This window comes from Triticum dicoccoides, chromosome 3A (assembly GCF_002162155.2).
Source record: "Triticum dicoccoides isolate Atlit2015 ecotype Zavitan chromosome 3A, WEW_v2.0, whole genome shotgun sequence".
Classification (NCBI taxonomy): domain Eukaryota; kingdom Viridiplantae; phylum Streptophyta; class Magnoliopsida; order Poales; family Poaceae; genus Triticum; species Triticum dicoccoides.
Window position 1 is genome coordinate 31,980,513 of NC_041384.1, and position 15,406 is coordinate 31,995,918.

The following is a 15,406-nucleotide window of genomic DNA, read 5'->3' on the forward strand; positions in this document are numbered from 1 at the left end:
GAAGTAGCGGGATTCCAACAGGGCTTCGCCAAGCGCTGCGGGAGGAGGAAGGTCTGTCATGGGAGGGAGAGGGAGGCGCCAGGGCTTAGGTATGGTTGCCCTCCCTTCCCCCCACTATATATAGGGCCAAGGGAGAGGGGGAGGGCGCAGCCTTGCCCCTTCCTCCAAGGAAGGGTGCGGCCAAGGGGGGGAGGAGTCCATCCTCCCCAAGGCACCTCGGAGGTGCCTTCCCCCTTTAGGACTCTCCCCTCCTCTTGTCCCTTTGGCGCATGGGCCTCTAGGGGCTGGTGCCCTTGGCCCATATAGGCCAAGGCGCACCCCCTACAGCCCATGTGGCCCCCCGGGGCAGGTGGCCCCACCCAGTGGACCCCCGGGACCCTTCCGGTGGTCCCGGTACAATACCGGTGACCCCGAAACTTGTCCCGATGGCCGAAACAGCACTTCCTATATATAATTCTTTACCTCCAGACCATTCCGGAACTCCTCGTGACGTCCGAGATCTCATCCGGGACTCCTAACAACTTTCGGGTTACCGCATACTAATATCTCTATAACCCTAGCGTCACCGAACCTTAAGTGTGTAGACCCTACGGGTTCGGGAGACATGCAGACATGACCGAGATGACTCTCCGGTCAATAACCAACAGCGGGATCTGGATACCCATGTTGGCTCCCACGTGTTCAACGATGATCTCATCGGATGAACCACGATGTCAAGGACTTAATTAATCTCGTATACAATTCCCTTTGTCTATCGGTACGATACTTGCCCGAGATTCGATCGTCGGTATCCCGATACCTTGTTCAATCTCGTTACCGGCAAGTCTCTTTACTCGTTTCGTAACACATCATCCCGTGATCAACTCCTTGATCACATTGTGCACATTATGATGATGTCCTACCGAGTGGGCCCAGAGATACCTCTCCGTCACACGGAGTGACAAATCCCAGTCTCGATTCGTGCCAACCCAACAGACACTTTCGGAGATACCCGTTGTGCACCTTTATAGTCACCCAGTTACGTTGTGACGTTTGGCACACCCAAAGTATTCCTACGGTATCCGGGAGTTGCACAATCTCATGGTCTAAGGAAATGATACTTGACATTAGAAAAGCTTTAGCGAACGAACTACATGATCCTTGTGCTAGGCTTAGGATTGGGTCTTGTCCATCACATCATTCTCCTAATGATGTGATCCCATTATCAACGATATCCAATGTCCATGGTCAGGAAACCGTGACCATCTATTGATCAACGAGCTAGTCAACTAGAGGCTTACTAGGGACATGGTGTTGTCTATGTATCGACACATGTATCCGAGTTTCCTATCAATACAATTCTAGCATGGATAATAAACGATTATCATGAACAAGGAAATATAATAATAACTAATTTATTATTGCCTCTATGGCATATTTCCAACACTTAATACTCTAGATGCATGCTGGATAGCGGTCGATGTGTGGAGTAGTAGTAGATGCAGGCAGGAGTCGGTCTACTTGTCTCGGACGTGATGCCTATATACATGATCATACCTAGATATTCTCATAACTATGCTCAATTCTGTCAATTACTCAACAGTAATTTGTTCACCCACCATAAAATACTTATGCTCTTGAGAGAAGCCACTAGTAAAACCTATGGCCCCCGGGTCTATCTTCATCATATTAATCTTCCAACACTTAGTTATTTCCGTTGCCTTTTACTTTGCTTTTATTTTACTTTGCATCTTTATCATAAAAATACCAAAAATATTATCTTATCATATCTATCTGATCTGACTCTCGTAAGTGAGCGTGTAGGGATTGACAACCCCTTATCGCGTTGGTTGCGAGGATTTATTTGTTTGTGTAGGTGCGAGGGACTCGGGCGTAGCCTCCTACTGGATTGATACCTTGGTTCTCAAAAACTGAGGGAAATACTTACGCTACTTTGCTGCATCACCCTTCCCTCTTCAAGGGAAAACCAACGCAGTGCTCAAGATGTAGCAATCATCAATGGTACTGTGAAGGGAGACATGGCAACATTCAACCATAGTCTTTCTTCGGTTCAAGGACATTTTTTAGGATCTCGGTTCAGGGACATTACAGACATTTTAGCACACAACTCATCCCATAATCTCAAACCACAATCCTAGAAAAGAACCCAGATAGCTGATTCTGGTTGATTCTGTAGGAAGTTTCCCAAAAGCTGATTCTGGAGAATCAAAAGCTAAAAAGAACCGGGCCTTGGACTTTAGCCACTACAATTCACATATGTTTGTGATATTTCAGAGTCCCACCTTATAAGAACCAAACCGGACGACGGCTTTGACAAAGAAAATTCAAATAATTTTCTTCACTTACCGGTGGCTCAGGGGTAATTATTGGGACTTTAGGGGCAATTTCAGTGACGTGCGGCCAGAAGCAATAGCCCCTTTATTATTAGGTAGAGATTTCATGCGTAGCTGTTTTTAAGACGTTTCTAGCATAAAGACTAAAACACACTCTATTTTTTCTTATGCAAGAAGACTAAAATGCACTCTGACCGATTCGTTTTGCTCTTAGACAAAAATAAATATGTCAATTCAAAAAAGAGAGAGATGAAGATGTCAGTAAATTCAAAAATAAACTTATTTCTCTTTCTTTTTACAAAGAAAGAGACCTTATTTCAATATGTCATCACTGTCGTCATCTCATCGATGCCGCTATAAAAAATAAAAACCTAAGGAAAACAATAACTAAAGAACGAACAGAAGGGATGATGAATCACAAACATGAGTAGTATGGGAACGAAGGGATAAAAAGGTTCGTTAATTACACCCATTATATCGGGCGCGACTATGTGCCGCCCGCTGTGATGCCCAGTTCCGGCTCACCTACACGGAGCTGTAACTGGGCTGGCCCAGTAAACAAATAATGCATTATGCTGATGTCATGATGACATCATGCACATTTTCCTTTTTTTCGTTCACATTTTTGTTTCTTTTTTTACCTTTGCTTATGTTTTGAAATATTTTAAATATATGTATTACAAAATACTATACATAATTTTTTTGAAAATTTTAATCTTGCATTAAAAAATGTCAAACATGTATAGACAAAATATATACGAAAAATGTATAAATGGAAATGTAAAAAGTAGAAAATGATAATCACGCACACGAAAAATGTTAATCATATGTAAGAAAAATGTTATGACAATTATAAAATGTCTAACATTTCCAAAGGAATTTACTTAACATTTAACAAAATGTAAAAATATGTTAATTTAATTCAATAAAAATGTTTTTACATTAAGAAAATGTACGTTACATTTTTAAAACAATCTTCACATGTATCAAAATATGTTCGTGATATTTTGAAAAAAGGATTTTTACAATGTAGAAAAATGTTTGCATAGTTTGAATTTTTTTTATCATTTGAAAAAGGTTAGGACATGCATTTGAAAAAAATACCACATATTTGAAAAAATATATTCAAAACATGTTTTTGTAAAAAAGGTTAAAGATGTATTTGAAAATTTTCAAATCAGTATAAAACAGTGTTTTAAATATATACAGAAAATGTAGAAACATGTATGGAAGAAACTAACATGTATTGAAAAAACAAACCCAATGAAAGTTGACAAACAAAACAAAAAGAAAAGTGAAGAAACAAAAAAAACAAAGAAAGCAAAGAACGAAGCAAAACAAAACCATAAAGAAGAAAAAACAAAAACATTTTTTTTAAAAAAACAAAGAAAACACAAGCGTAAAAGAAGGAAAAAAGGAAATCGAACAACCGGTGAAAAGAATAGTAATTACGAAAGGACAAAAGAGAATGAAAATGAAAAAAACGAAGAAACTAGACCGAACCTATCGATCGAGCGAGGACGAGCAAATGGAATGAATGAAAAATAGATGAATGGCCGGCCCAATACTACTCTGCTCATAGGCGGTTCCTACTAATAGAAATCTGTACGGGCAAGACATAGCATTTGTGCACTATGTCAACCCAAATGTGATGGCCTATCATTAGAATGGGCCTGAATTTTTCTCAAGAAAAAACGGGCCTGGCGGCACGGGCTTTCTCGCCTCTCGGTAGTAGAGCTGGCCAAATGGGGGAGCAACTAGTTAACGAGCGCTCCTTCGAAAGCCTCATAATGATCAGCGCCACTTGGCGCGCTCTGAGCTGCCTGCCATGTGTCGCGCTCTTGGCGCTCCCTCTGAATTTTTTTATTTTTCTGCACGCGTTTTTGGCTTTTTAAATGGGTTTTTTTCGGTTTTTTTGGCATTTCGGTTTTCCACCGGTCTTCCTTAACATTTGGACCAAAAAAGAATATTAAAAAAAAATCGCGCAAAAAATCATGTTCTATTTTTTTCCTTTCGCGAGAGTTACGGTTTTGCTTCCGCGAGAGGCACGGTTTTTTACTTTCGCGAGAGTCACGGCCGTGCCTCTCGGAAACGAAAAAAAAAACGTGTTCTCTGTTTTTTTCCTTCCGCGAGAGTCACGGTTTTGCTTCCGCGAGAGGCACGGTTGTGCTTTCGCGAGAGTCACGGCCGTGCCTCTCGGAAACGGGAAAAACGCATTTATGTTTTTTTCCTTTCGCGAGAGGCACGGTTCTGCTTTCGCGAGAGTCATGATCGTGCCACTCGAAAACGAAAAAAACGCGTTTTCTCCCTTTTTTTTCTTTCGCGAGAGGCACGGTTGTGCTTTCGCCAGAGTTACGGCCGTGCTTCTCGGAAACAAAAAAAAAGCTTTTCTCTCTTTTTTTCTTTCACGAGAGTCACGGTTTTGCTTTCGCGAGAGGTACGGTTGTGCTTTCGCGAGAGTCACGGCCGTGCCTCTCGGAAACGAAAAAAAACGTGTTTTCATTTTTTTCTTCCGCAAGAGTCATGGTTCTGCTTCCGTGAGAGGCACAGCTGTGCGCGAGAGTCACGGCCGTGCCTCTCGGAAATGAAAAAACGCGTTTTCTCTTTTTTTTTTCCTTTTCCGCGAGAGGCACGGTTTTGCTTCTGCGAGAGGCACGGTTGTGATTTCGCAAGAGGCACGGGCGTGTCTCTTTCGGAAAGGGAAACCCGTGCTCCCGATTTGGTTTTTTCGTCCGTTTTTCTGAAAAAAAGTTCATCAAAACCTATCAACATGGGACCTAGTTTGGAAGATCTCGATGCGAGGAATCCAATAGTGAAAACGGTTCGAGATTTGGACGCGCGGTTTAAGAGATAAAACATTTTGAATAAACGGATCTAGAAAAAAGGGAAAACTCCCATGTTGCGACAAATGGCGCACATGCAGCGCGCCATTTGTCACAAACTTGGAAGGTGGGAGTAATCTTTGCAATGAGTACTCTTTAATTAGTGATTTCAGCCAAACATGCAGCACGACACGACACGGCCCGACCCACCGTAATCATACCTGGCACGGCATGACCCGTTGTGGCATATTTAATAGTCGGGTCATGTCATGCCGGCCCGCATGCTGCAGCCTCTAGCCCAAGCTAATTGTGCCTGGTACGAGATGGCCGGTCGTGGCATATTTAATAGCCGGGCCGTATCATGCGGCCCGCATGCTGTAACCTCTAGCCTAGGCACAACCTAGGTGCTAGGCCCGCCGGCCCGCCGGCATGCCAGGCAGGATGGCCCACGTGCTATTTGGCCTGTTGGGTGTTTTTGGCAACTTTTTACCTACTGGGCTGGTATCAAGCCTTATTTAAATAAAAAACAAAGTAAAATATAAAAGATAAACGTGCCATGCCATATGCCGGCCCGCGTGCCCAGCCTAGCAGCGCAAGCACGGCCCCTGGCGTGCCCAGCCTAGCAGCCCAAGCACGGCCCCTAGCTTGCCGCGTGCCGGGCACAGCCCATTTAGCATCTGTCATGCCATGCTGGCGTGCTAACGGGCTGGCCCAGCTGACACGGCCCAGATGGCCAGCTGTGCTCGGTGGTAGGTAGGCCAGCGAAAAGCGCTCGAGCCCACGGCGTGCGGTGAGAAGAGCGGCCGCGTCACCCCGACATGGGCGCGGCGGGGTGTTAAGCCACCACCACCTCGCCGTCCGCCTCGCCCCACCACCGCCCTCCCCCTTCCTCCCCCGGCGATGCTGCTCCGGCTACGCGTCGGCGTCACCCGGCGATCCGCGGCCCTCCTCGCCGCCGTCCCCCGCGGCGACGCCCCCGCCGCGCTCCCCCTCCCCCGTCGCCTCCACGACGCCGCCGATCACCGCCCGAAACCAGGTACCGGCGCGATCTCTCCCTCTCTCATACGCATGTATCTAGAGTGGCTGCGCAGTCGCACGTTCGTAGCTCAATGCTCCGCCCCTCTGCCGATCACTCCATGGTTTTAATTCCACCGCCCCCACCGTTCGCCACCGGCCGAGTGATGCAGAAATTTCATCCGAGCCAATCTATACGTGCTTGTACTTTATGAAATCTCATGACAAGATGATCATCCATATCCGCTCTCCGAGCTTCTGAATGCTGACGCCTGTAATTTTTTGAAATTTCATGACAGTTTACTCTCGATCTTTAATCTCTCATACTGTTCTGTTCTGTCCTGCACCTGAAGGGGGTCCTCTAACGCTCTACAGGGACCTGGTGAGCCAAGGGAAGCTCCGGCATGACGTGTACCAGGAAAATGTTGCCTCCGAGCTAGACAGCTTGCTCGGCAGGCTCAAGCGGTACGAGATGGAGATGGAGGATTACCATGTAAGTTGCCGACGGCTCTGTGTTCACCGGGTCCAAGTAGCAGCACTAGGCGCATATTTTTTTTGCTTATTCAGGGAGATTGTCTCGTGGCGTCTGAGTGAGTGCCTTTGCGTGAAGTGCAGACAAAGCTGTCTATGTGGGACAATACCAGGGAGAAAGAACGGCGGCGGCTTCTCCTCGAAGAAGCCGAGGATAAGCAGCACGATGGGGTGTGGATAGACGAGAAAAGGGGATTTCTCGATAAGTTGATTTCACGGTAACATTTGTTCTCCTGCCTCGGTTCATTTGCTGTAAAACCATCAAACTCTTGACATCAAGAGTTTTGTGTTTTAACTTTGCAGTGCCACTGTTCCTCTCCCAAATGATATAAATTTTGCCTACTCTGTAGAAACTTTTCTTGTTTACAATTAGAAATCTCTTGTACATATCCCAAGAAGAGTGTAACTAAGTAGTTCAGCGACCAATAAGTCTGTTTAACTGTTGTGTTGCGCCGCTTGGAAGTTGCTGTTTGACTTGTCTTTTGCCGATTAAACCAGGAAAAGAAGAGCTAATATAGAGCCTGGAGTTGGAAGATGGGTTTCATATTTGAACAGAGAGAGGAAACTAGATAATTTGGTTGGCCAGAAACCAGTTGCACCTGTTGCTCCAAAAGGATTATACCTTTACGGGAATGTTGGAAGTGGTAAGCTAATTAATCAATACATTGACCTGGCCTATCCTGAGAGTTAGTGGTTTGTAGTCAGGCTGTCTCCCATTCAGTAGTAACTAAATACTTCACTTGGGTCATTATGCTGTTCTTTTCAAAATAGTCATAAACTGCTTATGATGATAATATTTTTTTACCAAGATGATGATAATATTATCTAGCTATCTGCAATTATTATGCTAACTTTAGGGAGCAACTTGTAACACAGGCAAGACAATGTTGATGGACATGTTTTATGGGGCCACAGAAGGTGTCATCAAACACAGGAGGAGGTTTCACTTTCATGAGGTAAATTATGCAAAACTCATGTACGCGTGGCTTGGCAAGCTGACAAAACAGAGTGTGTGTGTGGCTTGGCAAGAGTTCTGTTAATTAACTTGTTGACTATCATATTTCAGTCAGGATCCTGTTGTCTAGCATTTGAATAAAATTGAATTACGCCTTTTCATGCAGGCTATGCTTGAAATACACGACCATATGCATGATGTGTGGAAGAGACGTGATGATGGCAAGTCTATGGAATCAAGTGCTTTCAGTTGGATATCAGGCCTCCCTTTCGATGCAAAAATCAAGGAATGGCTGATCGGGGAGGAAAAGTATAAACAAGATAAACATCAAAAACATATCCTGTTAGCTGTCGCTGACAAGTTCCTTGTCGATAGACAAGCAAATAAATGTGGTGCAAGCATTCTATGCTTTGACGAGATACAGGTACCTGTAATTAACACTTCTATGGTGTGCATTTCCAACTTATTGGAGGAAATTGCCATTTCTATATCACACTTGACATCATGCTTATCAGATTACTGCCGTAATCTATCCAATGCGATTACATCAAGTATAGTCTTGTAGGAAATTGTTCTGAAATTTATTTTCCCTATTCAGCTCATGCCTTCAATAGTTATTACCGTATACAGTACATAAAAGTGACAGTTAATATTATTGATAGTAAATTGGATTAGACACAGGTACGCACATGACTTAGCATAATTCTAACTTAACTTCTGAGTAAGATTCCATGAGGCTAATACAGCTGACAGACAATGTCAACCTTGTGCCTTAATGTGAGATATGCACTTAAAAAACCCTCTTATAAACACCTCGTGCAACTTCACTCTGTCTACCATGGTATGCTTGCTGTTACTAAGAAATATTTAGCTGTCACTGTAAAAGTGTAAATACAATAAACTCTGCAGCCTATAGTTTTGAAATGTACTAAGAAACTGCATCTGTGCAGACTATTGATGTATTCGCTATTGTTGCCCTGTCTGGTATTCTCAGCAGACTATTAAGCACTGGGACTGTGCTTGTTGCTACCAGCAATAAAGCACCAGAAGATCTGAATCAGGTACACCCTTTTGTGATTATTTCTCTTTTCTTTCTTTTTTAAATGTAATAAACACTTACATTTCACCAAAAGAAGATTGGAGTGAAAGGCATAACCACATTCTGACCTGCTGAGAATATTCATTTTGAACTACACTACCTAGAACTTTGTTCCCACAAACAGGAACGACTTCTCACAATTTTAACATACAATTTGAAAGAAGCTAAAGTGGTAAAACACCAGGTTGCTATCATGTTATGGATGAATAACAATGTGGAGAATGTGTAGGGGAGCTAAACTAGAGCTTATTGCTCTTTTTCCTAATCCTAGATACAGAAAATTCATTGGAAAAGGATAACATGGCTAATGGCTGTGGACTACTTATTTGCACCTGGGTTTCTTGTAGTTTAACTATTCAGAAGCACATCATCCATCTACAAGAAATGACAAGACACTTTCTGAAGCTTAGTTTTTTATCTTCTGGATTTTTTATATGACATAAGAATGACAGCATACATTATTACCTGAATGGATAATAGGTACCTTTGAGTTAACTCTGTACTTGTTTTGATCTTTTCACTCTTCTCCGTTGGTTTTGTAGGATGGGATGCAACGCGAAATCTTCCTTGAGTTATTATCTAAGCTAGACGAGACCTGCAATAAGATTCTTGTTGGAACTGAAACGGATTATCGCCGCCTTATTCCTACGGATGGCTCAACTCAGGTTGACTTGTAATGACATAGGGAATTTATGACACTTGGTCTTAGGACCGCATAAAACATCTGCGTTACATGTTCTGGAGATAAACATGGTGCTTACTAGATGATAGCAGTGTTAGCAGGTTGAAAATAAGTAGTTCCGTATGATATTGTGATCCACTGTGTACAGATGCTTAAACTGTCTAGAAATCAGTTACTGGACTGACAGGTTCAGGTGATTAAATCACATTATTTGAAGATTTAATTTAATTTGCAAAATCTTCCACTAGGCATTCTCTTGAAATCTTCTGCCTTGATCCACTGTAGTTAAATAGACTTAATCTCATTGTTGAAGTTTGATAGGGGTTTGTCGTGTAGTTATTCAGGGTAGTGCATAAACAAGAAAACATCAACCCCCTTTACTACCTTGAGGTTAATAAATTAACAGGGCCTGTAAAAATATATTCATCTTTGGTGACACTCACTAAAGTTGAAGTTATCAATTTGATTGTTAGGACAGAGATTCAAGCATCTACTTGTACATGTTAAATCAAATATACCTTTAAGTTACATTTTTTTATCCCTATGATAACTCTAATATGAAACCTGTAGGGTGTATCCTTTTGTGAATACACTGCATGCTTACTCTCGTTTTGCTTGGAAATTTGATATTTATTCTGCCTGTATTTGTTACCTTATTGTTGGATGTCATATGCGTTATCTGGTATTTTTTCATGTAACAACTAATTTGCATATTTGTATGCAGATTCACTATTATTGGCCTACCAATCCTGACACAAGGAATATGTTTGAGGCTATGTGGCATGACATAACTAACCAGACAGGAGGAAACATTACTGCAGTTACTATTCCTGTAATGTTTGGAAGGTGTGTCCTAAAAATCATCTCTATACCAATATATATAAGCCTGAACTGTATTAACTTTGATATTACATGAACAGGTCTATTGAGATTCCTCAAAGTTGTAGCGGTGTGGCAAGGTTTGACTTCGAGTATTTATGTGGACGCCCAGTAATATCCCACTCTTTGAATTTACATTTCTCGATAATCAAAATGTTATTCATGATCATGGCACTGTTGGCTTGAAGAAACTATATATGGAGTAGTATCTTTCTTCCTTTCAACTGTATGAATTTGGAACTGAATTCTAATTCTATGCAGGGAAAGATGTTTTGAATGAACCCAATAAGACTTGCTTTGGTTATATTATTTATTTACTTGTATTCCTTATTCCAATACTTAGGTCGGAGCTGCAGATTATATAGCAATAGCCAGGAACTACCATACAATTTTCATATCAGACCTTCCAGCTATGAGTATGAAGATCCGTGACAAGGTACTCCTTCATCTGTTGCTTTTTGTTATCCTCTGACTTTATCAAGTACTTAATAATTCTTTGATGCCAAATGAAGTGTTATGTTTTTTCTAATATTATTCCTCATTCAGGCAAGAAGATTCATCACCCTTATTGATGAGATGTACAATCATCACTGCCGCCTTATATGTTTAGCTACCTTACCCATTGACAATCTATTTCAAGGAACTGAGGAAGGGCCTCTTTTTGATTTAGAGAGGTAACATTTGCATTTATACTTGTGACCCTCTTAACTCATTGGTGAACTGCAGAGCGCTTACCTGATCATGTAAAGTATTGATGATTTTCAGAGAACATCTACATTTATACTTGGATAGTTGGATGCATGATCCTCTAACCACATTAGTGAACTGCAGTTAAATTTTTCTCGTCCTGTGAAATTGTAATTGTGCATATTTCAATGCGACACATGCAGGTTGTACTTTTATATTCAGTGGTAATATGATAGCTACCATGTAGGTCTTCTGAAATCTTCATCTTTGCAGGGTCAAACTTCTGAATGTGGTACTTAATAATCTTGGGCATTGCTACTTGCGGCATCATCTTGTACGAAACAACAGAAATAATAACAATCCTGTATTCTGAATAAAAATTTAGTCAGGGGCTACTGATTTCCAAAAAAAAAAAAATCCTGAATAAAAATGTCTTGGCTTGAGCTTTGTTGTAAATTATGTTTTTATCCATCCGTAATATTTTTTAATGCAAAGCATTTGAATCTAAAGAATCGAGAACAGGAATTTATTACTAACATGAGAGGTTATTATGCAGTTTCCAGTTTGAAACTGAAGCCGAAGGGTCAAAGTTAAGGAGGGATGTTTCCGCAGAAGGCAATGTTGGTGCAGGGCCCTCTACTAGAGGTCTGGTGTCAATGCTGTCTGGTCAAGAAGAGATGTTCGCGTTCCGAAGGGCGGTAAGTAACTAATATAGCACCTCTTGTACATACTATTTGTTGCTCGCTCGAGACCATTCATTCTGCTAAATTCTGGGTTTTACTTTCTTATAATGTTAAACTTCCATCACATGGAAAATTAAAAAAAAACTTCCATCACATGTAATGATTTCGAATCACCGACATTACTGTCTGGGCCTGTATGATGTATCTGGTTTTAACTGTCCGCCCACATTGTTGTTTGGCAGATATCCCGGCTCATAGAAATGCAGACCCCGCTGTATCTCGAGCGCGTCCAGCATGTCCATTCTTCCGCCCTTCAACAACAGCAGGGCACCCCTGTTCTCACAAAACAGAGCACTGTATCTCAGTCTGCTCCCTTGTAGACTGGTAGTACCATTCTATTCATTCTTGGAAAATAATCTTGCAACTGTGAGCAATGAGGTTGGAGAGGCCAAGCTCGACATTGTCGGAAACTGTATCAAGTATATGTAACACAGGTGATGTCAGTAAGACTCACCGTTGCTTCTGTGCTGTGCATCTGCACAGATTTACTTTGCTTTGCTTCTAAGTTATATAGATCCTAGGAGACATGATTATGGTGTTGTTTGGTGTGCTGTGCATCTGCACAGATTTACTTTGCTTTGCTTCTAAGTTATATAGATCCTAGGAGACATGATTATGGTGTTGTTTGGTGTGCTTTAACATCTAGTATAAAAAGAACGCTACTCTTCAGTTGGAGAGAAGAAAATCAGAATCAAAATCTAAACAGGCCCACTGCATATAGCCTGATTCAGTCCTCCCCGTCCTAGAAGCAGAAGGCATGTGGCTGTTCTAACTGCAGAAGAACAGATGCATACATACATATTTATGTGGGAAAATATCGTATGGAAACCAACATTTGGTCAAAACCACACAAAAATGATGTTTTGAAGTTTCAAAAAAAATTGGGGAGGTTAAGAGAGTGATGTTCTATTCTCATGCGAAATTTCAAGTTCAAGCGCATCACGAGATATGGGCTATAAGGAGATCGACCACTGTGCAGAGCATGACACAGTTGCTGTTCGTTTGATCTTCAGCATCTAAGACCCCGGTCATGTGAGCCGCTGTTACAGTGCAAACCTGGCTCAGATAAGGATACATTCTTTCCTCTCTCCTAAGGCCACTTGGAAAAGCCTTCCTTTCCTCGATTTCTACCGGCGAGTTCGTGGATTCGCCTCCCTTGTGTCTGCCACTCTAGCGGCCGGTGGCGGGGAGGAGAATCCTGGTGTCTCGGCTTTGCTAGTAGATTGGTTGGGTTTTAGTCCTCATAGGTAGACATAAATACATGGTTATAGGCACTCCCCTTGGCAACTGCCAAGCTTGGGGCAGGTGCCGCGGTATCATATCACCATCACACTTCTATCTTTACCGTTTTTCTTAGTTTGATCCTTTTGATTATATCTTGATCTAGTAGAATAAAGTTTAGTATGATCTAGCTTTGAGTTTTTGTGTTGATCCTTATCTATGTAATCGAGGCCGTGAGCTATATATAATAAAGATTAGTTTTGAGTCGATGACTTTGCTATCTTGCTATGATATTGAGGAAATGAAAGAAAAAATAAAAAGAAATAAAAAGATCATATTGACCTTATTGAGAGTAATGACTTCACATATAAAGAGTATGATGAATAAAAGTTATTGAGAGTTGGCAAACATAGTTTTGGTCATCGTTGCAATTAATATGAAGTAATAAAGAAAGAGGGCTTTTTACATATCAATATACTATCTTGGACATCTTTTATGATTGTGAGCACTCATTAAAATATGACATGCTGAAAGGTTGATGTTGTACAAGGAAGACAACGTAATGAGTTATGTTTTCTTATATCCGAAATAGAGTATATTGTCATGGATCATCCAACATGTCGAGCTTGCCTTTCCCCCTCATGCTAGCCAAATTCTTCGCACCAAGTAGAGATACTACTTGTGCTTCCAAATATCCTTAAAACCAGTTTTGCCATGGGAGTCCACCATATCTACCTATGGATTGAGTAAGATCCTTCAAGTAAGTTGTCATTGTTGCACGCAATAAAAATTGCTCTCTAAATATGTATTATCTATTAGTGTGGAGAAAATAAACTTTATACTATCTTGTGATATGGAAGAAATAAAAGCGACGGACTGCATAATAAAGGTCCCTTTCACAAGTGGCAATATAAAGTGATGTTCTTTTGCATTAAGATTTTGTGCATCCAACCATAAAAGCACATGACAACCTCTACTTCCCTCTGCGAAGGGCCTATCTTTTATTTTTTTTCTTTTACCTTATACAAGAGTCATGATGATCTTCACCTTTCCCTTTTTACACTTTATCCTTTGACAAGCACTATGTCTTGGAAAGATCCTGATATATATATAGCTATCAGAACCGTTCGCGGCTGCTTTGTGATTCGTACCTTTTGCCTGGTCCGGTGCCTCATCCATCACATTTGTTCAATTATTGGGGATGTGTGGCAGACCATGAGCTGACCACTTTATGGCCCCGGTCACCTTGTCAGCCTGGTGAGTCCTCCCGATCACGTCGACCAAGGTTCCACTTCCTTCGAAAAACATACGTTACGGGCCCGTTTCATACTCAGGTGACACCCGTCGGCTAGTCGATGCAGGTTCTGTACAGCCGTCATGACGGATCTGACTGCTAGCTCCGATCGAACCTAAAGCAACCAGGTGCGGATCCCAGCTCGTTTTTTTCTTTCTTTTGAACGAGTGCTTCTGTGCTTCGCATCGTGCTGTGTTCAGCCGCCTTCTGTACCTCAAGCAAGAAATGTCCTGTGTGAAAATCATCCTCCGTACAGAGTGCACGTGCTCATGTCGGATGACACAAGAAGACGTGCCTAGCCAAGCATTGACCTCGTCTTTTTTTCTGCGCGTACCAGGCCGATGTACAGGCGTTGCAGTTCATGACTACCTAGCTGCGTCCCACGGGTGGACATATGGATAGATGTGTGTTTCCTTTTTTTCCTTTGAGTTAAAAAATTCAATTGAAAAACTGATACATAAAAACCAAACCTAAGAAAAGGTCAAATAAAAAGTACCCATTTCAATTCCAACCTTTTGTAATTGCATTTAGCCTTCTGAAGTATTTTACTCAATGAAAAATGTGTTTTTTCTTCAAAGGCTAATTATTCAAATACCGTTGTCACACTTCAATGAAATGGTTTGGCGCAAACAATATAACAATAAAATGGTTTCAAATATTTCAATAAGAGTGCTTCCGTGGACCCCTTTTGTGTCCTCTGGGTCCATGGGTGTGATCGGAAGGACCGCGACAGGGATAGTAGGCGTCCGGTTCCGATATTTCGATCGATGTTTTCGAGTAGGTTGAGCGACGGCTCCACGATAGTGGGACGTCGGTTCCTCGCAAAAGAATATTCCGGTTCCAAGTGTAAGTTTGACGGTTCTTCCTGACGATCCCTCGTGCCTTGTGAGATGTCTCCGAGTAGGTTGAGCGACGGCTCCACGATAGTGGGACGTCGGTTCCTCGCAAAAGAATATTCCGGTTCCAAGTGTAAGTTCGACGGTTCTTCCCGACGATCCCTCGTGCCTTGTGAGATGTCTCCGAGTAGGTTGAGCGACGGCTCCACGATAGTGGGACGTCGGTTCCTCGCAAAAGAATATTCCGGTTCCAAGTGTAAGTTTGACGGTTCTTCCCGACGATCCCTCGTGCCTTGTGAGATGTCTCCGA

General features: G+C 42.1%; 1 protein-coding gene across 2 annotated transcripts; it reads left to right on the forward strand.

The window, feature by feature from the left end:
• The first annotated feature begins 6,019 nt into the window (after nucleotides 1-6,019).
• Nucleotides 6,020-12,284, forward strand: LOC119266855 (AFG1-like ATPase). Of its 2 annotated transcripts, XM_037548131.1 has the most exons (14): nucleotides 6,020-6,191; nucleotides 6,523-6,662; nucleotides 6,785-6,918; nucleotides 7,199-7,344; nucleotides 7,577-7,656; nucleotides 7,822-8,079; nucleotides 8,606-8,716; nucleotides 9,297-9,419; nucleotides 10,161-10,282; nucleotides 10,357-10,426; nucleotides 10,659-10,751; nucleotides 10,862-10,989; nucleotides 11,559-11,700; nucleotides 11,928-12,284. In XM_037548131.1, the coding sequence occupies exons 1-14, from the start codon at nucleotides 6,056-6,058 to the stop codon at nucleotides 12,063-12,065; spliced, it is 1,821 nt and encodes a 606-aa protein (XP_037404028.1). In that variant the 5' UTR covers nucleotides 6,020-6,055; the 3' UTR covers nucleotides 12,066-12,284. The 2 variants fall into 2 exon arrangements, with proteins under 2 accessions (XP_037404028.1, XP_037404029.1); XM_037548132.1 differs by lacking the exon at nucleotides 6,020-6,191 and having other exon boundaries at nucleotides 6,545-6,662; nucleotides 6,780-6,918.
• The last annotated feature ends 3,122 nt before the right edge of the window (nucleotides 12,285-15,406 follow it).